The 23,643-nt window shown below is 39.3% G+C and overlaps 1 protein-coding gene across 8 annotated transcripts in view; it reads right to left on the bottom strand.

The window, feature by feature from the left end:
• Positions 1–15,297: 15,297 nt before the first annotated feature.
• LIMS1 (LIM zinc finger domain containing 1) overlaps positions 15,298–23,643 on the bottom strand; it is a 140,962-nt gene continuing 132,616 nt past the window's right edge. For 5 of the 8 annotated variants that reach the window (XM_036448003.2, XM_036448002.2, XM_036448005.2 and 2 more), the window contains 2 exons: positions 21,765–21,840; positions 21,420–21,567 (listed from right to left, as the gene is read on the bottom strand). In XM_036448003.2, coding sequence (XP_036303896.2) covers positions 21,420–21,567; positions 21,765–21,840 — 224 coding nt within the window. Of the gene's footprint in view, positions 18,064–21,419; positions 21,568–21,764; positions 21,841–23,643 lie in introns of those variants that run through there. The other 3 variants (XM_036448001.2, XM_036447999.2, XM_036447998.2) reach the window with 2 other exon arrangements.

Genomic DNA, 23,643 nt, shown 5'->3' with positions numbered 1-23,643 from the left:
AGGCCCCTCCCGGCCCAGTGCCTGCAGGTCCGGGTCAGACTCCTGCTGTCAGCGAGTGGGCAGCGCTGGTGTGGGAAACAAGTGTTTATCAGCAGGCATAGGCTAGAAACTAGATCCGCGATTTCCAACGATGTGCCGCAAGAATTTTTAAAACATGCACTACCTGATTATTTAATCAGGGACAATTACCTATTTTCCCTTAGATTGTCGAATAAAACTAAATAAATAAATAAAGACAGCCCTATCCAGTTTGTCTCAGTGGATAGAGCGACGGCCTACAGACAGAAGAATTCCAGATTCCATGCCCGAATTGTGGGCTGGATCCCCAATAGGGGGCGTGCAGGAGGCACCCAATCAATGATTCTCATCATTGATGTTTCTAGTTTTCTATCCCTCTCCCTTCCTCTCTGAAATCAATAAAGAAATATTTTTTTTTTAATGACAGCAGCCCTGGCCGGTTTGGGTCACTTGGTTGAACGTGGTCCAGTGCACCTAAAGGTTGCTGTTTTGATTCTGGGTCAGGGCACATACTCAGGTTGAGGGTTTGCTCCCCCACCCCTGGGGTTCTAAAAGAGGCAACTCATTGATGTTTCTTTCTCTTCCTACCTCCTCTCCCTTTCTTTCTCTAAAAATCAATTTTAAAAAAACATATTAAGAATGAAAAATATTTGTTAAAAAAAATAAATAACAACAGCCCTAGCTGGTTTGGCTCAGTGAATAGTGATAGATCCTTGTTCTGAAGACTGACAGGTCCCAGGTTTGATTCCAGTCTAGGGCACCTGCCTGGGTTGGGGCTTGATCCCCAGTGTGTTACAGGCAGGAGGCAACTGGTCAATGATTCTCATTGATGTTTCTCTCTCTCTCCCTTCCTCTCTGAAATCAATAAAAATATATTTTTAAAATATTTTTAAAATGGCAGCCCGCACAATAGCTGTCTAATGTGAATGAATTAAAATTATACCTTTTCTTATCAGATCAGCAAAATAATTTTTTTCAGTGTGCCACGGAATTTTAACAATTAGTTTATGTGTGCCATGAGATGAAAAAGGTTGAAAATTGCATAAGGCACTGGCCCCATGGGCTAAACATCAAGGCAAAGGGCTCCACCCCCACTCCATCTCCACCAGTGTTGGGATAAATCTGGGGTTTTGGGAGCTGCCCACACCCCATGTCCACTCCCCGGCCTTAACGTGGGGTATGAACATGACAGAAAACCTCCCTGGTCACTGCCTGGACCCTTACCCTGAGCTTCTCCTCACACAAGAGCAGAGATTTCATTTCCTGACAAGAGCAGTGATCTCACTTCATGACAATGGAACCCAACAGAATGTGGAACCTGGTAGCCAGGCAGCACATTCTAAAACAGCCCCAACTCAGTTCATTTGATAGAGACATTCCCACCAAGGCATGTTCTGGTGTTTGCTGCAGTCCCATTGCCATATAGGCAAAGAGCCAGCCATGACAGCTTCTTCCAACATTACTGCTGCTGGCTCCAAACTCAGCCCAACGCCTCTGGCCCTTTTTACAGGGGAACCCAGAGGTAACCCAGGGAGGCCCAGGGTAGTTTTCTTAGAGCCACGCCACTGCTCTCATCCCCCTCACCAGCCCTGTGTGCTGTGGGGCGCTGGCCCCGTGGGGCTGCAGGACTCTGGGACTCAGGGGAGTCCTGCAGCCCCACAGGTGCCGGCTTTGATGGGTATCCCCACGGGCGCTGTCACATACTCTGACAGGAGGAAGGAGGGACACGGATACCCGCACCCAGGACTTGGCAAATAGTGATATTAAAATATTTCTTCTAATTAATTCCCTTTCAGTGTGCACCAGGCCACTAGTTTAAAAATAATAAATATTGATAACATATATGCATAATCCATAGACACATATAACAGGATGGTCAAGGCCAGAGGGGGGAGGGGCTGGGGAATGAGTGGAGTTGGGCAAAGGGGGGGAATTTGGGAACATAGGTAATAATGTCCACAACAGAAAGAAAAAAATAGTACCAGATCCAGGCAGGAGCAGCTCAGGAATGAACCCTGGACTTCATAGACAACTTAATGGGGTCACTTTCCTGAACAACTCTCTTAGCAATCTCTCTGTTACTTTTGTTTCTGGGGGCTTCTCGTTTTAGTCGTCCAATCAGAAAACTGAGATTTACCCAGCTCTGCTGTGCACTCCTACATTTGGGGCTGAGCATCGAGAGAACAGAATTGGAACAAATGCAACACCAATGATTTTATCCCTCAGGTTTATAATTCCATCAATTGGAGAAAGTTCCCTCTTTCAGAGTTTTGGTTCCTGGGGCCCAACTAAATGGAAATTCTCACCAGGTCTTTTTTGCAGGCTGTTCTCTTGTATAGAAAGCCTTTTTTTCCTTCTGGAAAGCTCTTTCATTGTCTTTCAAACCCCAGTTTATCTATCACCACCTTTGAGAAGTCTTTTAGAGTCCCTAGAATTAACCATTCTCTCCTCTGAGCAATCTTTTTAAAATCTTTGTTGTCAAGAATATTACATATATCCTGCCTTTTTCCTCCTCCCCACGATATTCTTAATGGTTCTTATCACACTATATCTGATGCATTTCTTACGGCCCCTGATAAACTGTCAGCTTTACAAAGACTGAAAGTTTATTGCTTTTTAGTTATCTTCTAGCACAGGGGTTGACAAAAGTTGACATTCAATAAATGTTTCTTTAATTTCTTACATTCTCTCTACTTCTAATTTGCATCCTTTTATTTGGTACTAGAGGCCTGGTGCACAACATTTGTGTGTGGGTACAGTCCCTAGGCCTGGCTTGTGATTGAGGCCATCTTCCCCAGCTGCCCGCAGCCACTCCACCCCTGCCACCATTCACCATTGGGTGCTGGGGGAAGGAACCAAGAGGTGGTCATTGCACCTCATAATGACTGGTCCAGTGGTCATTCTGTTGTTAGGGTCAATTTGCATATTATCCTTTTATTATATAGAGACCTGGTGTATGAGTGGGGGCCAGCTGGCCTGCCCTGAAGGTGGTCTCAGATCAGAGTGAGGGGAGCCCACTGGAGGATGGGGCTGCTGGGGTGGGGGACATGGGGTTTGCAGGCCAGCCCTGCCCTTGATCAGGGTGGGGGGCCCCGCTGGGATGGGGTGGCCTGAGAGAAGGGTTGCTGGCAGTTTGCAGGTCAGCCACACCCCCCGATCGGGATGAGGGTCCCTGCTGGGAGCGGGGTGTCCTGGGTGAGAGGCTGGGAAGAAGTCCAGTCTAATTAGCATATTACCCATTTATTAGTACAGAAAGGAAATTCATTAAACTTGTTAGAATTTTGCATACAGTTCTAAAGGGAAATATCCATGTAAAATTAAAAAAAAAGAGAGAGAATACTGTTCAAGAACAGTACTATTCCTGATTAAATGTGTGGTTTTATTATTTGGGGGTTATTAATTGGAATGTAGTGTGAATAATTTTCATAATGTTGATACCTTTGCTCCAATATAGTTTGTCTTATGGGGTCAGGTATGATGCTAATGCTACAAAGCAAAAGCATAGCTTTTTTTTTTTTTTTTTTTTTTTTTTTTTTTGTCTTTGGCATTTTATTTATTTATTTATTTATTTTTAATTTATTTATTTATTTTTTTTACATATTTTAATGATTTTTTTTGCCCCCCTCCCTCCCTCCCCCATATCCCCTCCCTCCCCATAGTTTTATGTCCATTGGTTGTACTTATATGCAGGTATACAAGTCCTTCGGTTGATCTATTATCTCCCCCAGATCCTCCTCCCCTCCCTGCTGTAATTTAACAATCTGCTTGTTGCTTTACTGTCTCTATATCTATCTTTTGGTTCATCAGTTTATAATGCTCTTTATTATCCACAAATGAGTGAGGTCATGTGGTGTTTCTCTTTCATTGATTGGCTTATTTCACTCAGCATGATGTTCTCCAATTCCATCCAGGTTGCTGCAAATGATGAGAATTCCTTCTTCTTTATGGCAGCATAGTATTCCATTGTGTAGATGTACCATAGTTTTTGGATCCAATCATCTGCTGACGGGCACCTAGGCTGTTTCCAAATTCTGGCTATTGTAGATTGTGCTGCTATGAACATAGGGGTGCATATATCCTTTCTGATTGGTGTTTCTAGTTTCTTGGGATATATTCCTAGGAGTGGGATTACTGGGTCAAATGGGAGTTCCATTTTCAGTTTTTTGAGGAAACTCCACACTGTTCTCCACAGTGGTTGCACCAGTCTGCATTCCCACCAGCAGTGCACGAGGGTTCCTTTTTCTCCGCAACCTCGCCAACACTTGTCGTTTGTCGATTTGTTGATGTTGGCCATTCTGACAGGTGTGAGATGGTACCGCATTGTTGTTTTGATTTGCATCTCTCGTATAATTAGTGACTTTGAGCATGTTTTCATGTGCCTTTTGGCCTTCCTTCTGTCTTCTTTTGAAAATATTCTATTTAGGTCCCTTGCCCATTTCTTAATTGGATCATTCATCTTCCTTTTATTTAGTTGTATCAGCTGTCTGTAGATGTTAGAGATTAAACCTTTATCAGTGGTGTTATTTGCAAATATGTTCTCCCACACCGTGGGCTTTCTTGTTGTTTTGTTGATGGTTTCTTTTGCTGTAAAAAAGCTTTTTATTTTGATGTAGTCCCATTTGTTTATTTTCTCTTTAGCTTCCATTGCCCTAGGTGCAGTATCAGTGAAGAAGTTCTTTTGGCATACGTCTGAGATTTTGCTGCCTGAGGATGCTTCTAGTATTTTTATGGTTTCCCGTCTGATGTTTAAGTCCTGTATCCATTTTGAGTTTATTTTTGTGTATGGTGTAAGTTGGTGATCTAGTTTCATTCTTTTGCATGTGTCTACCCAATTTTCCCAACACCATTTATTGAAGAAACTGTCTTGACTCCATTGTATATTCTTTCCTCCTTTGTCAAATATTAATTGAGCATATTGATTTGGGTTGATATCTGAGTTCTCGATTCTATTCCATTGATCTATATGTCTGTTCTTGTGCCAGTACCAGGCTGTTTTGAGAACAGTGGCTTTGTAATACAGTTTGAAGTCCGGTATTGAGATCCCTCCTACTTTACCCTTCTTTCTCAAGATTGCTGTGGCTATTCGGGGTTTTTTATTGTTCCAAATGAACTGTTGGAGAGTTCTTTCTAGGTCAGTGAAATATGCCCTTGGTATTTTAATGGGGAGTGCATTGAACCTATAGATTGCTTTAGGAAGTATGGACATTTTGATGATGTTGATTCTACCAATCCATGAACATGGTATGTTCTTCCATCTCCTTACATCATCCTCTATCTCTTTTTTCAATGTCGTGTAATTTTCTGCATATAGATCCTTTACTTCCTTAGTTAAATTTATTCCTAGGTATCTTAATTTTTTTGGTGCGATGGTAAATGGAATTGCTTTTTTAGTCTCTGTTTCTGTAGTTTCACTGTTGGTGTATAGAAATGCCATGGATTTCTTGGCGTTAATTTTGTATCCTGCTACATTGCCAAATTCATTTATTAAGTCAATTAGTTTCTTAATGGAGTCTTTTGGGTTCTTTATGTACAATATCATGTCATCTGCAAATAAGGATAACTTTACTTCTTCTTTTCCAATTTGGATGCCTTTTATTTCATCCTCTTGTCTAATTGCAATGGCTAGTACTTCCAGTACTATGTCAAACAGGAGTGGCGAAAGTGGGCATCCCTGTCTTGTTCCTGTTCTTAGAGGGAATGGTTTTAGTTTTTGCCCATTGAGTATAATGTTGGCTGTGGGTTTATCATATATAGCTTTTATTATGTTGAGGTATGATCCTTGTACTCCCACTTTGTTAAGAGTTTTTATCAGGAAAGGGTGTTGGATTTTATCGAATGCTTTTTCTGCATCAATTGATATGACTACATGATTTTTATCTTTCAATTTGTTTATGTGATGTATCACGTTTATTGATTTGCGGATATTGTACCATCCTTGCATTCCTGGAATAAATCCTACTTGGTCATGGTGTATGATCTTTGTGATGCTCTGCTGGAGCCGATTTGCTAGGATTTTGTTGAGGATTTTGGCATCTATGTTCATGAGGGATATTGGCCTGTAATTCTCTTTCATTGAGTTGTCTTTATCTGGTTTTGGTATTAGGGTGATGCTGGCTTCATAGAAGGAGTTTGGAAGTGTTCCTTCCTCTTGAATTTTTTGGAAAAGTCTGAGGAGGATAGGTTTTAGTTCTTCCTTGAATGTTTGGTAAAACTCTCCTGTGAAGCCATCTGGCCCTGGGCTTTTGTTTGCTGGAAGCTTTCTGATGACTGTTTCAATTTCTTCCCAAGTCACTGGTCTGTTGAGATTTTTAGATTCTTCCTGATCGAGTTTTGGAAGTTTGTATTTTTCTAGGAATATGTCCATTTCCTCCAGGTTGTTCAGTTTGTTGGAATAGAGTTGTTCGTAGTATTTTGTAACAATCCGTTGTATTTCGTTGGGGTCTGTTGTTATTTCACCTCTTTCATTTCTGATTTTGTTTATTTGGGTCCTCTCTCTTTGTTTCTTAGTTAGCCTGGCTAGAGGTTCATCTATCTTGTTTATTCTTTCAAAGAACCAGCTCTTGGTTTTGTTGATCTTATGTATTGTTTTTTTGGTCTCTATGTCGTTTATCTGTGCTCTGATTTTTGTTATTTCCTTCCTTCTGCTTACACTGGGCTTTTCTTGTTGCTCCTTTTCTAACTCTTTGAGTTGTAGAGTTAGATCATCTGTTACCCCTTTTTCTAGTTTTTTGCAATAGGCTTGTAAGGATATGAACTTCCCTCTCAAGACTGCTTTTGCTGTGTCCCATAGATTTTGGATTGTTGTGTTTTCATTGTCATTTGTTTCCAGGATGTTTTTAATTTCTTCCTTGATTTCTCTGGTAACCCAGTCCTTGTTTAATAGCATGTTGTTTAGTCTCCATGTGTTTGATTTCTTTGGATTATTTTTATTGTAGTTAATTTCCAGTTTTATGCCATTATGGTCTGAGAAGATACTTGATATGATTTCTATCTTCTTGAATTTGAAGAGACTTTGCCTATGTCCCAAAATGTGGTCTATCTTTGAGAATGTCCCATGTGCACTTGAGAAGAATGTATATTCTGTGGCTTTGGGGTGGAGTGTTCTGAAGATGTCAATTAATTCCATCTGGTCTAGTGAGTCACTTAGGATCGATATTTCTTTGCTGTTTTTTTGTTTAGATGATTTGTCGAAGGGTGACAGTGGGGTATTAAAATCTCCTACTATGATTGTATTGCTATTAATCTCTCTCTTAATGTCCTCCAGCAGTTTTTTTATGTATTTGGTTGCTCCTGTATTGGGTGCATATATATTTCCCAGGGTTATTTCTTCTTGTTGGATTGTTCCCTTTAGTAATATGAAATGGCCTTCATTATCTCTTATTATGTCCTTCACTCTGAGATCTAATTTGTCAGATATAAGTATTGCTACCCCAGCTTTTTTTTCATTTCCATTTGCCTGGAAAACTTTTTTCCATCCCTTCACCCTCAGTCTGTGTGCATCTTTTTTTCTGAGGTGGGTTTCTTGTAGACAACAGATGTATGGGTCTTGTTTTCTTATCCAATCTGTTACCCTATGTCTTTTGATTGGAGCATTTAATCCATTTACATTTAAGGTTATTATTGATAGGTACACATTTGACGCCATTTTTATTCTATACCCGTGTTCCTTCTTCACTTCCTATTTCTTTATTTTTACAGTAGACCCTTTAGCATTTCTTGCATTACTGGTTTGGTGGAGATAAATTCCTTCAGTCTTTTTTTGTCTGTGAAGCTCCTGATTTCCCCTTCAATTTTGATTGATAGCCTTGCTGGGTACAGTATTCTTGGATTCAGACCCTTCCTTTGCATGACTTTGTATATTTCATCCCATTCCCTTCTGGCCTGGTAAGTTTCTGTTGAGAAATCAGTTGCTAGTCTGATGGGGGTTCCTTTGTATGTAACTTTCTGTCTCTCTCTGGCTGCTTTTAAGATTCTTACTTTGTCATTGTTGTTTGCCAATTTGATTATAATGTGCCTTGGAGTCTGTCTTCTGGGATTCATTTTGCTTGGGACTCTGCGAGCATCTTGGATTTGTGTGGGTTTTTTCTTCTCTATTTCAGGAAAGTTTTCTGTCATTATTTCTTGAAACACTTTTTCCATGTCTACCTCAGTTTCCTTTCCTTCTGGAACCCCTATTATTCGAATATTATTTTGTTTTGTAATGTCCCAAAGTTCCCGTAGGCTCTCCTCCTGCTTTTTAATCTTTTTTTCGAGAAGCTGCTCTACTTGGGTATTTTTTTCCATCTTATCTTCTAGCTCACTGATGCGGTCCTCTGCTTCCTCTAGTCTACTCTTGATGCTTTCTATTGAGTTCTTCATGGTAGCGATGTCATTTTTCATTTCTTCTTGGTTCTTCTTCAATTCCTCATGGTTCTTCCTCATTTCTTCTTGGTTATTGTCAAATTTCTCTTCCATTCTTTTTAGCCAGCCTATGATCATTATTCTGAATTCTTGCTCTGGTAGGCTGCTTACCTCGGGCTCGTTTACTTCCTTTTCTGGTGATGCCTGCTTTTCTTTCATGTGCGGACTATGTTTTTGTCTCCCCATGGCCTCTCTTCTCAGGATGTCTGGTTATGTGGTGTTCCTTCTCCTGCGTTGATTTAAAATTTCAAAATACAAACACTACCTGGTACAACACAAGAGGCACTTAACAGGAATGTACTTACAATATTAATAACCTTTAGTAAAGGTGACCACTAGAGAAAGGCAACTTAGGGGATAGGAGAGAAGGAAGAAAGGTAAAAATAAAATAAAGAAAAATTTTAAAAAGTAAAAATTAAAATTAAAAAAAATTAAGTAAATAAAATAAAAAAAGAGGGATAAAGAGATAGAAAAAGAGGAAAAAAAGTAATGACAAAATAAAGTTGGAAAACAGGGAAAAAAAGAAAGGAGAGGAGAGAGAAAGAGAGAGAAGAAGCAAACTAAAAGAGAAATGGGAAACAAACTATATATATGTGGAGAAAACTGCCATAGAACAACCACTGAACCCAGCTAATGCCAGTAACAATACTTGGAAATTAATACAAACTACAATATCCCCTATTATTAAGTAAGGCTATGATATACAGAAGTAAAAGATACAAACAAAAACAGAGTATTTTTTTTAAAAAAAATACAAAGCAACAATAACAACACAGTAATAATCATAACAATTTCACTAACAAGCCTAAAAATTCACAATAATCAACCTTCACACAAACAATGCGAAAAGGATAGAGGGGAGAACAGTTTTTCTTTTTTTTTTTTTTTTTTTTTTAACTAGTTAATATAGTGCAGAGATTGGTATTTATACACTTGGATCAGGGGTTGGAACATAGGTCTATAAGTATAGTGAGAGTTTTAGCAGGGGGTATACAGAAAGAATAGAGGAAAAACTAAAGCCGGAAAGGGATAGGATAAACCGTAGACTAAAAGGGTAAAGTTTAGCAAGAGAGTGATGGTGTAAAGGTCGAGTTGAGATAGGGTTGAATGATGCTATAGTAGAGATTAAAATAGAATGAAGGTTACTCCCAAGGTAAAATAAAGAAAAAAAATAAAATGGTACTGAAGAGGGAAAAAAAAAAAATTGCAAAATAGCAGTAGTAATAGTGATGATAGAGATTGAAAAATGTAATAATTAAAAAGGTAAGATCAAGTAAGGAAAAAAAATCGTTTCTTAAGTAAAAGATATAAAAAATGAAGATTAAATAAAAGAGGTAAAAAATGAAAATAAAATAATAGTAAAATTAGCATAAAAATGACCAGTAGTGGTCATTCACTTCCTCTGTTAATGTATTTGGCACTCCTGATTCTCGGCCCAAAAAGTCTTGCAGTTCCCAGCATTCCACTGCACCTCAGATTTGTAAGGTAATCCTTAATTTTAAAGTAGACTATATCTTAGTTATTTGTGTCCATTTATTTTTGATTAATTAAAAGATAAAAGAAAAGAAAAGAGAAGAAAAAAAAAAAAAAGGGGGGGGGGGCAGTTTGTAATTCAGCTCTTAGGTGTCAGTGTTACTGGTTTGACCTCCCAGTCTTTTTGGTTGCTCTGGTCTTCTTTCTCTATGGCTCTAGCTGGCAGGGTGCCAGCTGGCTCCCAGACTATCTCTTCTGGTACAGATCCCTTGTTTCCAGGAAGGCAATTTCCCCCTGCAATTTCCCCAGATATGTCCAACTGGGCAGTCCTTCCCTAGTATTCAGAAGCAAGGGGGTGAAGGGGATCAGGCACCAAGGTGTCCAGATGTTCCGCCCTTGGCGAAACAGCCGAGATTCTTAACGCTCTGTCCAGTGACCTGTGGCGTTTTAAAAAAGTCCCGCTTCTGGGGAGGATTACGTCAAACCCAGCACTAGGTGTCGCTGCAGCCTTCTTTGGGTGCTGCTTGGCGGCCGGTAGTGCGCGCTCCCGGCTACCCTGAGGGAGGGGTTGGAGCTCCCCGGCTACCGTAGCCGCCTGGGCCGCGGGACCCCGGTCCCCTAGGCTGTCCCCGCAAACTCTGACCTTTCCGTGGGTGACCGAAGAACTCCCCGGATTCCACGCGCCCGTGCCGATTCGGGCTTCTCAGCTGCTTGATGGACCTCCCCGCTGTGTGTTTTTCCAGGCCTCAGGGATGCTCCTCCTTTCCTGGTAAGATGGCGCTGCCTTCTCTCCGCAAGAGCTCGCTGGGAGAGCCGCTGCAGCCGCGGCAGTGCTGGCCTCTTGGTCAGGAAATCTTGTCCAACGGACCTTTCCTTACCTTCCTAGAGAATTCCGAAGCCCCTTAGCTGCCAATCAACATTCCCTGAGCGACTCAGACGCTGTTTCTATCTGTTCTGGGACCAGAGTCAGAACAAGTCCGACTGTTCGGTCGCCATCTTCAAGCTCCGCCTCAAGCATAGCTTTTTAATAAGCTGTTTCTTTCATCATGCATGCCTCCACATTTTGTGATTAAGATAGATCCCTATTGTGTACTGTAAATATGACTTACACTTCTGGGACTTGCCAGCACCTGCCAGGCACAGGATTAAACTGAGAACCACACTTGCTTTTGCAGTACAGATTAGTTACAGTCATTAAGGGGAGAGTCTCCTACTTGATCTCGTGGCATCAAAAATTCTAATATAATAGCAAGATGAGAAAGTAAAGCAGGAAATCCCAAAGTTTTTGAAGTGAGGAGAAACTATCTTTTCTCATTCTAAAATCTTGGGATTGCCCAATGGAGAAGCTGAGTCTCAGGTGAGGCAGATCAATGCACATCAGCTCGCTCACTGTGCCGACCCTGGGAATTATAGAAAGTGAGGAAGGCATGTCTGAGGCGCTGAACTTATGATCCACCAAGTAAAGTTTTAAAGTTAAGGTGATCACAGCAATTTTGGGAGCACAGCTGAAAGAATGCTTTTCTTTCAACTCTGAGTTAGAATTTGTGATTATTTAGACAGAAGCTGCTTTGAGCTGACTTTGAGTCATAGGTGGAGGAAAATAAGAAAATTTGCCAAAACAACAAAAGACGTAAAAATGTTGTAGGATACATGTTTAACTCATAGAACACATTCAAAAAGTAAAACTAGCTTTTCCCATTTCAGTAACATAACATTTATGCTGGCAAACTGAAAAATACTACCTAAATAGAGTCCTCTTTCTCCCTATTTCTCAAAAAACCCCAAACAAAAAAAATCTAAGAATCATTTTCATGTATTTCTGCCATATTTTTAAAAAGCTTTTTTGTTGCCCTAGCCAGTTTGGCTCAGTGGACAGAGTGTCAGCCTGCGGACTGAAGGGTCCCGGGTTTGGTTCTGGTCAAGGGTACCTGCCTGTGTTGTGGGCTCGGTCCCTAGTGGAGTGTGCAGGAGGTACCTGATCAATTCTCTCTCAATATTGATGTTTCTATCTCTCTCTCCTCCTTCTTCTCTAAAATAGAAATGTGTTGGGTTTTTTTTTTTGCAAATATTTATGATGACCCTGTATAAAATGTTGGGTCCTTCTTTTAATATTCATTATAAGTACTTGGAAGGGATGACATTTGTTTTTAGGCAGAAAATCCTGGTCTTAGTGAGGGTTCTTAACTTTAAAAATTCTAATAGTTTTGAAGAATACTTAAGGCGGGTAAAAGTATAATGTACATGGTCCAGACATTCTGTCTGTCACTCAGTAACCACTGGGCTCCCATTGGGCGACGGGCATTGTGAGAGGCATGGAGAATACAAAGATCAAAACAATCCAGTTCTTGCCCAGCTGGCGTGGCTCAGTGATTGAGCGTCAACCTGTGAACCAGGAGGTCACGGTTCAATTCCAGGTCAGGGCACATGCCCAGGTTGTGGGCTCAATCCTCAGTGTGGGGTGTGCAGGAGGCAGCTGATCAATGATTCTCTCATCATTGATGTTTCTGTCTCTCTCTCTCCATCTCTCTTCCTCTCTAAAATAATAATAATAATTATTATTATTATTATTAAAAACAGCCACAACAACAAAAATCTAGTTCTCCAGGTGCTGACCTTTTGGTGGGAACAGAAACCAAGACATGCAGTGCACTTAATAACTGAAATAGAGGTGCCAGCAGGGAGCTAAGGGAGCGAAGAATGACTCATTTTACTTGAAGAAGTCAGGAAAGGCTTAAAAAAATGGGATGAGATTTGAGCTGAGTCTCAAAAGTGAGAAGAGTACTTTTATTACAGGAGGGCCGGTTGAGATCTGAGACAGTTCTGTGTAGCATGCACATTGGCCATTGGGAGACAAAGACTTAACAGGTTGGGACCTGTATATGAAAGTCCTCAATACCATGGGAAAGAGTTGGGGTTTTACTGTATTTTTTCAGCAGGCCCAGCCAAGATTAACAAGGGAGAGTTGAAGGATGGTTGCTTGAAGATAGAGCAGAGTTGAGCATGGAGGCAGGCAGGGCTGCAAGCCAGAAGAAAGGTTTCTGGGACCTTTCTACAGGTGAAGTGATAAAATTTGGAATACTCAGATGTGGGGACAGGTGTAAGTCGTGGGGAGGGAAGAGTGGGAGTCAACTAAATATTAGGTTGGAAGCCTCAATAGATGGTGATGCCACTATGGGAAACAGAAAATAGGAAATGGAAGAGGGTGTGGGCAGGCCATCTCCTGGCCTCCTCCTATGCCTGGCTAACTTCTATTCTCCTTCAGAGACCCAGCTCTCCTAGGAAGCCTTCCCACCCCCTCTGCTGGGGGTGCTGCTGTTGGGATTTTGAAACCCCTATGCCCACTCCATCACAATACTTTACAGATTTCGTAATTACTCATCCCTCCTACTTGGGCAGGAGGAAATCAAAGCTCTGCACCTGCCCAGGGAGGAAAAGGAGTGTGAGACTCAAATTGGTATCTCCCCTCCTTTGCGTGTCACCCCCCCCCCCCCCCCAACGCCCCAGCGCCTGGCAGTGAACACATTTCCCCAGCACACCACACAGTGCCAGGCTTCCTGGATGATGGAATGAAATGTCACCAGCCACCCCTAATGCTGCTTGTGTGCTTGTTTGGTGGAAACCTAGTACCTCTTTGTGAAGTGGCAGGAGGAGACTGGTGCTCACCATAGCCAAAGAGAAGCCCTTGGAAGGAGTCTAGACTGTGAACAACCAACATATTCATTTGAAGGTGATGGGGCAGGGTGGTTCTGTGGGGCAGTGTAAAATTAAGAGGCATATCTCTTAGTAAACTAGTGTGGTGGACAGGGTTTGTCAGTGAGGCAGATCAGATTCCATTTGATGGGCAGCCTGTCAGTGAAGCAGACACACTGCACAGTTGGACATGGAAGATGAAGATACAACAGATGTGTTCCCACAGCAGATGGGAGGGGCCTACTGAACAGTGCTTTACTCCAAAACTTGGTTTCTTCAGACCAAGACATATTCTCAAGTAGCATACTGCCATTTAGTTCCCCCACCTCCTGACCACCTCTTGCACCCTCTCACAATCTGGGACCCCTTGGGGGATGTTGGACTGCTGGTTTAGGCCTGATCCCCGCAGGCCAAGCTGAGGGACCCCACCAGAGCACGAATCCGTGCACCAGGCTTCCAGTATGCATGTAAGAGCTTTGGTTAATCTCTTCCCGCTCTCCCTCTTCCCTATAAGATTCATCAGTCTGTTCCATATTTCCAAGCCTGAGTGTTGAGCATCTGCCCCCTGATGGTCAATGGGTATCATAGCTACCAGTCGAATGGTTGGACATTTACTACACACACACACACACACATATAGCTATACATATAGAGAGGGAGAGAAGCATGGATGTGAAAGAGAAACACAGACGTGCTGCCTCCTGTACCACTCTGACTACTGAAGATTGAACCGACAACCTGGGTTGGGCACCTGCCCTGACTGGGAATTGAACCTGTGACTTTTTTGGTGCATAGGAGAGCAGTCCAACCGAGAGCCACATTGGTCAGGGCCTGATAGTGTTTTTTTTAAAACGTTTTTTAATTTCAGAATGGAAAGGTGAGTGATAGAAACATCAATGATGAAAATCATTGATTGGCTGCCTCCTGTAAACCCCACACTGGGGATTGAGTCCACAACACAGACATGTGCCTTGACTGGGAATTGAACTATGACCTCCTGGTTCATAGGTCAATTCTTAACCACTGAGCAATGCTGGCCTGGCCCAATGGTAAGTTTTGATGAGCATAAAATGAAGATACAATGGGAAAAAATAGTGGTTCTGTGAAAATACCCCTTTTCCCACTAGTGGCAAAAATTCAGGTATAATTTATATGTAACATTAGTTTCAAATGTACGTGATTCAATGTTTGTATATATTGTGAAATGTATAAGCCTAGCTAAATTCCATCATCACATAGTTATATATCTTTTCTTGTGATGAGAACTTTTAAGACTTACTCTTTTAGCAACTTTTAAATACACAATACAGTATTATTTACTATAGTCACTGTGCTGTGCATCACATCCCTCCGATTTAATTATTTTATAACTGGATGTTAGTGCCTTTTGACCCTCTTCACTCATGTTGTCCACACCCTACTGCCATCTCTGGCAGTCACCATTTCTTCTCTATAAGCTTGTTTTTTATTTTAAAATTTCACATCTAAGTGAAATCATATAGTAATTGTCTTTCTGTCATAATTATTATCACTTAGCAGCATAAAATATCTCTCTCTCTCAAACACACACACACACACACACACACACACACACACACACACACACTTTCTTATCCATTCATCTACCTAGGCTGCTTCCAAAAAGAGCTTTCTTAAACATTAGCCTTATATTCTCATAGTTCTGTCTCAAAGCCATTCAAATTAATACACAACAGGTTATTGTTAATAATTATGCAGATTTATTAGATACCAAGAGTATATTGCAAAGGTTGCTATATAAAAACACAGTTAGTGATACAGTGTCCCTGCCATTGAGCTTACAATCTAAAATGAAATACAATAAGAATTCTGTAAGCCTACCTTGAAATTTCCTCAATTTAGAAATGGCTGTTTTGGAAATAAGGCAAAATGGCTAGGATTTCAGGTGCAATGTTAATAAGGCTTTGAACACAATCCAAAGAATGTTTAATTTGTATCCAGACATTTCCCCCAATTATATCAGGCTTAGAAAAAAAAAAAAAAAGAGCACTTAGAAATTTAGTAACAACAATGAATTTTAACTGGAAGTTAAAACTGTCTTGCTGGACTTTAAACAAAGAAATGCTTAGTAGCCTGAGCTTTTTCACAGCTAGGAAAAGCTTCACAAAAATATTATGAACTACACCAAGTTTGTTTTCTATTCCAATATAACTTTTCAACTTTTTTCTCCTTTCCCATCTGTAAGGGCTCCAATGATAGCCCTATAAGGGAATAAAAGTATTGTATTTAGATGAAATACCCTAATAAGTTGAACTTACAGAAAACATTAACTCATGCTTTAAAAGAAGGAGCCAAAACAGCACTGGGACCTCTGGCTGCAGGACAGGTGGCCACATAGGTGTGTAAACAAAGCAGTCCAGCTCAGTGCACACACCTTCACGGGGACTCAGAATACAGGTGAAAAGAAAAAGAATCTAGTTAATGGTTTGCTTTTCTGCTCCGTATTTCTGATGTAGGCATGTTCTAAAATTTAACATCAAGACCCTACACTGCAAACCCTGTATGTACTCTTTTTCCTCTATCTATAGTATATTAATTAATTAATACCTTCAAGGTTTTCATTGCTGGTCATAAATCAGCTGACAAAGGCACACTGAAGGGATTTTGATTCTTACTGTCAAATACAGACTTTTAAACTTCTGAACACGTGCAGTCTTAATCTATATATTTAATTATTTTCAATCATTTGTAATTCTTTGAACTCTAGAAGAGCACTAAAAGTAAGTTATTGGTTATAAGTTATCTGAAACATGAAATAGAATTTGCCCTGTTACATGCATACACAAACTTTTCAATACAAATATTTTAATGGCAGAGTGATAGCATTGTGAGGTGATATCAAACGGCAGAGTGATAGCAAAACAGTATTTCAGCATTTTTGTAAAAAACAATAACTTTCCCCTTAGAAGTCCATCTTGCCACCTTTCTTTTAAATGATAATACAGCAGAAACATGTAAATAATGCTCACAACAACTAAATGTTTGCATACAAGTTTATCAAGAAAGAATGGTCCAGAAACTTCATAATGAAACCTTTTATGAAATAGAATAACTCACTACTTTTTACCTAAAATTGACACTTAAACATCCCTTTTCTAATTTAAGTGCCATTTATATCTTACTTAAAGCAAAGCAAATCTAATTGTGAGATTTGAAATGAAAAACTTAAAACACGTATCAACATGATTATCTTCTAATAAGATGGTAGATATTAATTTTAACGTGTTACCCAAAAAGGGAGAAAACAAATTTTAAAAATATAATCATAGATGTGGTAAACGATTCTAAGTTTATAAATCTCAACCAATACACTTGTTTTTAGTCAGTACTATATGGAACAGCTAGAATTCCTGATAAGTATATGTTTTTCTAAGGCAGGGCAAGTTTATGTACAAAGTATAGTTATTAACTTGGTTATAAAGGCAATATGACCAAAATGTGGTTATAAAGGCAATAGGACCAAATACAGTCACTTTTTTTTAAATGATACATTTCAAGCCACATAAAATTTAATTTCATGTCCTATTCTAGGACTACATCTTTGATATTAAGCTTAGAAGCAAAACTGCTGTAATTACAACAGAAAAAAACTTTCATTTTCTAATACGGTAAAGTATATTGTATTTTCAAATACAGAGACTATAATTTTTGCACAAAATTTAAAAAGGCAATCTAGTTAGCCAGCTATAACTACTGTTAATTGTATGAAGGAAGAAGTTCTCAAGGAGAATAAAACATAAAGCTAAGCATAATTTTAAAAATCTAAGCATAATTATTGCATTTTACGACAAAAAAATCAAAGTAGTTCTGAATACACTTGTTTTGTGTTAGTAATGTGTATATTTGTTTTATAGGTACCAGTTTGATAAGCATACTAAAATTCCATAAGGTTTTTCTTGGTTATTTTTCTTCCTATATCATCCCTAAAAGCAGTTGAAATTAACTTTCTTTTTAGTACAAAGTAAAATAATGTTTATATTCTTTAATCTGAGTCATGTAAAAGGTGACTCCTTTCATTTTTAAAAGTTGTATTTAATTTTTGAAACCTAAATTAAAATTTAATATTTAACCATATGGTTTTTGCTATTAAATATAGTCTACTTTTTAACAAACTGAAAAGGGTTATTGACAAAGGCAAATCTTTATTTCAACTGTGTTTTAAATATGATCACAAACTTTTTTCTTTTTTAATGAGACAAAGGAGATGAAAATGTTCATCTATGTCCTTTTCATCAACTGCTTTGAGAGACAAGTTTAACTAAGGATGGGTCATGTCAAATGGTGTTACTCTCTTATCTTTGCAGAAAAGAAAAATAAAACAAAGGAAGTTATTTCCTTCCTAAGGTCTCAGCTAGTTTCTTAAGTCTTTTCTTCAGCTCCAACGGGAATTTCTCATAGCACTTTTTACAGACTGGCTTCATATCGAACTCCACAAATTTATTCCTAAAGATAATGATAAAAAAAAATTAGTGGAAATATATTGAACATAAACACATAAATAATGTGAAATAATTTTATTGAAGTAAATAAAGATACTATATGATGACATGCAAAACAACTATAATTCTAATCTCAATTCGTATCAATGTGGTAGATATAAAAATTCATAATATTTGAAAAAACTTTCTTATAAATTGCTGAAACCCGTTTGGCTCAGTGGATAGAATGTTGGCCTGTGGACTGAAAGGTCTCAGGTTCAATTCCGCTCAAGGGCATGTACTTTGGTTGTGGGCACATCCCTGGCAGCTGGTGAATGTTTCTCTCTCACAGATGTTTCTAGCTCTCTATTCCTTTCCCTTCCTCTGTCTCTAAAAATAAATCAATAAAAATAAATCAATAAAATATAAAAACACTTTCCTATAAATTGATCCTATGCATTAAGCTATGTAATATAGAATGTGTACTACAGTGCAGTCAGTGTTAAGTAATCAGGAAATGTAGTATAAATAGAGCTAGGGAAGTAAAGTCAGTCATATTTTAAATACCACGAGAACACTTTTAAAATTAGGTAGTAATAAGGTTTTGTCTTTCATGATAAAGAGGGGAGTGGACTGACTGTTCTCGGGGAAAGGGGGAGTGGTGGATGCGGGAAGAGACTGAACGTAAACTGTGCACCTATGGATGAGGACAATGGGGGGTGGGGAAAGGGCAGAGGGTGGGTGGGAACCTGTTGGAGGGGGGAAGAAATGAGGAACGTTTGTAATAATATGAACAATAAAGATTGAGTAAAAAAAAAAAAAAAAAAAAAAAGGTTTGCCGCTCCGCCCCTCCCAAAACAAACAAACAAACAAACAAAAAAAAAAACCTCAACAAACAAAACATCTGAAATAAATTTTACATCAGAATGGGCTATTTTAGTTGGTTGGTTAACAGAAAGGGTGATAGGGCAGATACAGTAAGGTTTCAATCCCTCTTCACGAGCACAAGTGAACCAGACTCCCTGGATGGAGAACTCAGGTCTTCTCTTTAAAAGCCAGAGCAGTAACCTGGCCAGCATGGCTCAGTGGTTGAGCGTTGACCTATGAATCAGGAGATCATGGTTTGGTTCCTCATCAGGGCACATGCCTGGGTTGTAGGCTCGATTCCCAGTTTGGGGCGTGCAGGAGGCAGCCAATCAATAACTCTCTTTCACCATTTGATGTTTCCTTCTCTCTCTCCCTTCCTCTCTGAAATCAATATATATATATATATATAAATATATAAAGCTAGAGCAGTACACATTGTTAATTTATTTGTAATACAGTTCTGGAGAGGACAGTTTTCAGACGGCCTCCTATCTGCAATAGTGTGCTAACTTGCAATTTTAATAGCTTATTACTGTTGAAATCAAGGTCCGTCATTGTGAATCGAGTAAATACACAACTTTATAACTTGTTCATTTTCTGTGAAATTATATTTAAGAAGCATTTCTGGAACAAGCCTGGCAGTACACTGTCATCTATGACAAATGATTAAATCAGTTAAAACCTTTTATCTTAAAGCTCCATATGGGTATTATTTTCTAGCTGTTTTTCAGAGATCCTAATTTGAATGTTATATTTCAACAGTCAGTTTGATTCAAACTATTGAGCTAAAAAATTTCTCCCAAAGACTTTTTAGAACAGAAGCTATTAAAACTGCCATTCTTTTTCTTTTGAGATAGTTGGAGTGCTTTTTAATATATATATATATATATATATATATATATATATATATATATATGTATATATATATTTTATTGATATTTTACAGAGAGGAAGGGAGAGGAATAGAGAGCTAGAAATATCGATGAGAGAGAAACATTGATCAGCTGCATCCTGCATACCTACTACGGGGATGTGCCTGCAACCAAGGCACATGCCCTTGACTGGAACTGAACCTGGGACCTTTCAGTCTGCATGCGGATGCTCTATCCACTGAGCCAAACCAGTCAGGGCGATTCTTTTTTTTTTTTTTTAAACATTTTTATTGATTTCAGAGAGGAAGGGAGACGGAGAGAGAGAAAGATCAATGATGAGGGAGAGGCATTGATCGGCTGCCTTCTGCATGCCCCCCACTGGGTGAGCCTGCAACCTGGGCATGTGCCCTGACCTGGAATTGAATCATGACCTCCTGGTTCATAGGTAGATGCTCAACCACTGAGCCACACCAGCTAGGCCATTCTTTTTTTAAATTGTAGGAAATGATCACTGCTTTTGAAGATACTGCTAAGCAAATCTTCCATTAAAATAATAATAATGATTTATGGATTTTCAGAAAGAAAGGGAGAGAAACATCATGTGAGAGTGCAATATCAATCAGCTGCCCCCTGAATGCTCCCCACTCTGGATGGAGCCCACAACCTGGGCACGTCCCCTGACCAGGAATCGAATTGTGACCTTTGGGTGCATGGGACAACAACCAACCCATTGAGCCACACTGGCCAGGGCCACTCCATTGTTTTAGTCTCATATTTGAATTTTAACTCCTCTTTGTACAAAGAAACATGAAAACTTTAAAACATGAAGAACTTAAAACACAATGGTACCCATAAAGAAAACATGGAATAATTATGCTAACAATTCAACAGAATTTCAAATTGAAATATTTCTCATAAAAATCAGAAACAGAGTTTAGAAATATCAAGAAAAATAATTCATTAACAGTAGCATTTGGGCATCATATGAAAGCACACATACCAGGTGAGACAAAAGGAGGTTTACAGCTGTGAGCAGCAAAAAGAGTTTATTCTTATATTATTATTTATTATTGTATTATTTTCCATATGAACTGTAAACCTACTTTTGCCCCACCCTGTACATACACCAAAGACTACCTATCTTATTATGTACATTATGGGTGTTTGCTTAGATCTGAAACACACTGAAAGAACTTAATTTATTACAGAACTTAGAACATGAGTCTCAGACTCTATCAATTAAGTAAATTTAGGCAAAGAAACCTCAAACCAGGATTTTAAAAGCTACAATTATCAGACAAAAGTACTTTAAAACTTCCAGTATTAAGAGATGGAAATTCTTCCCTTTGAATCAATTAAACAAAAAGAGAGAAATCCATTCCATATTATAATTAAAAAAGAGATGAGGGTATTTACAGATTAAGGGAAATAAGGGAAGTACAAACTGGTATTAAGTGTGAGCCTTATTAATTTAAGCTCTATAATTTTAATTATATAAAAGGAACAACTTTACACAGGACATACTTGTATTTTACTCTCTAGCATTTACAATACACACCAAAAAGAAACGTAAAAGATAAAAACATATTCCAAAGGACTAAGAAAAGAAGAAAGTTGTGAAAATGACAGAGGGATAGAAAGTTTACAGACAGACAGGCTTTTTCTTTTTCTGCTTGTCCTTATCCTTTGCTTCTCTCTCCCGTTTGGCAAGTCGCCGCTTAAATTCTTCTGGCATTTTCTCATAACAGTGTTTGCAGACTGGTTTTAGATCAATTTCAACAAACTTATCCCTTTGAGCAGGACAAAGAAGGAACAGAAGAAAGAATAGGGAACAATTAAAGGAAGAACTTTTATTTTCAGAAGGCCTGAATAGAAAGAAGAAAAAAGGGATCAAATAATCCTGTTTTTAAAGTTTATATTGTTTTAAAAAATGTTACCCCAAAGTTTTCAGTGTTAGGATGCACACTGGATCAAAATGTATACTTACTTGAGTGTTAATTTAGTGTTGCAGGTAGAACAGGCAAAACAGTTCACACACCAGGCCTTGTTAAGAGCGGAGACCACTAGAGAAAGAGAAAAGATATCTGATGACATACTGGTATGGGAAGTGGGGAGCTTACATTTTCAAATCTAAAATAGAATTAAGGTTATTTCCAAGACACCTGGCAGAGATTCTCAAGAGATTTGCTTGCAAAAGAACCACATAGCTAAAAACTTTAGTGTCATTAATGTTTATTGAATCAATCAACTTTAAAAAATATATTTTTTATTTATTTTTTACAGAGAGGAAGGGAGAAGAATAGAGAGTTAGAAACATCGATCAGCTGCCTCCTACACACCCCCTACTGGGGATGTGCCTGAAACCAAGGTACATGCTATTTTTTTTCTTATTTATTTATTTATTTACATATTTTATTGATTTTTTTTGCCCCCCTCCCTTCCTCCCACACATCCCCTCCCTCCCCAGAGTTTTATGTCCATTGGTTGTACTTATATGCATGTATACAAGTCCTTCGGTTGATCTATTATCTCCCCCAGATCTCCCTCCCCTCCCCTCTGTAATTTGACAATCTGCTTGTTGCTTTACTGTCTCTATATCTATCTTTTGGTTCATCAGTTTATAATGTTCTTTATTATCCACAAATGAGTGGGGTCATGTGGTGTTTCTCTTTCATTGATTGGCTTATTTCACTCAGCATGATGTTCTCCAATTCCATCCAGGTTGCTGCAAATGATGAGAATTCCTTCTTTTTTATGGCAGCATAGTATTCCATTGTGTAGATGTACCATAGTTTTTGGATCCAATCATCTGCTGAAGGGCAGCTAGGCTGTTTCCAAATTCTGGCTATTGTAGATTGTGCTGCTATGAACATAGGGGTGAATATATCCTTTCTGATTGGTGTTTCTAGTTTCTTGGGATATATTCCTAGGAGTGGGATTACTGGGTCAAATGGGAGTTCCATTTTCAGTTTTTTTAGGAAACTCAGAATGGCCAACATCAACAAATCGACAAACGACAAGTGTTGGCGAGGTTGCGAAGAAAAAGGAACCCTCGTGCACTGCTGGTGGGAATGCAGACTGGTGCAACCACTGTGGAGAACAGTGTGGAGTTTCTCCAAGGTACATGCTATTGACTGGAACTGAACCTGGGAACCTTCAGTTCGAAGGCTGACGGTCTATCTACTGAGCCAAACAGGTCAGGGGTAATCAATCCATTTTATTAATTTATTTTTTTCACATTAAAATCATACAAACTCAATATTTATCTTCCATGACTGTAGGCTTCATCTTAGGAAAAATCATTATTGCCCTTTCCTTTTTCATTCTTTTCTTAAAAACAAAAAAAAAACAGCCGAAACCGGTTTGGCTCAGTGGTAGAGCATCGGTATGCGGACTGAAAGGTCCCAGGTTCGATTCCGGTCAAGGGCATGTACATTGGTTGTGGGCACATCCCCAGTGGGGGGGGGGGGGTCGCAAGAGGCGGCTGGTCGATGTTTCTCTCTCATTGACGTTTCTAGCTCTCTCTCTCCCTTCCTCTCTGTAAAAATTCAATAAAATAAAAAAATTAAAAAAACCTATATAAAAAAGAGGCAATATGCAAATTGACCAGCAGCCCAACACACAAGATTGCTGTCCCCATGTGGACACAAGATGGCCTCCACAAGATAGCCAGCAGGGGAGGGCAGTTCGGGGGACCAGGCCTGCAAGGGAAAGCAGTTAGGGGCAAATGGGTCGGTAGGGGAGGGCTGTTAAGGATGATCAAGCTGGTAAGGAAGGGAGGTTAGGGGTGACCAGGCCAGCAGGGGAGGGCAGTTAGGGATGATGGGGCCAGCAGGGGAGGATAGTTAGGGGTGACCACGCCAGCA

This window comes from Pipistrellus kuhlii, unplaced genomic scaffold (genome assembly GCF_014108245.1).
Source record: "Pipistrellus kuhlii isolate mPipKuh1 unplaced genomic scaffold, mPipKuh1.p scaffold_m20_p_2, whole genome shotgun sequence".
NCBI lineage: Eukaryota > Metazoa > Chordata > Mammalia > Chiroptera > Vespertilionidae > Pipistrellus > Pipistrellus kuhlii.
The sequence above is the reverse complement of the archived record's forward strand: the minus strand, read 5'-3'. Positions and strand labels throughout refer to the sequence as shown.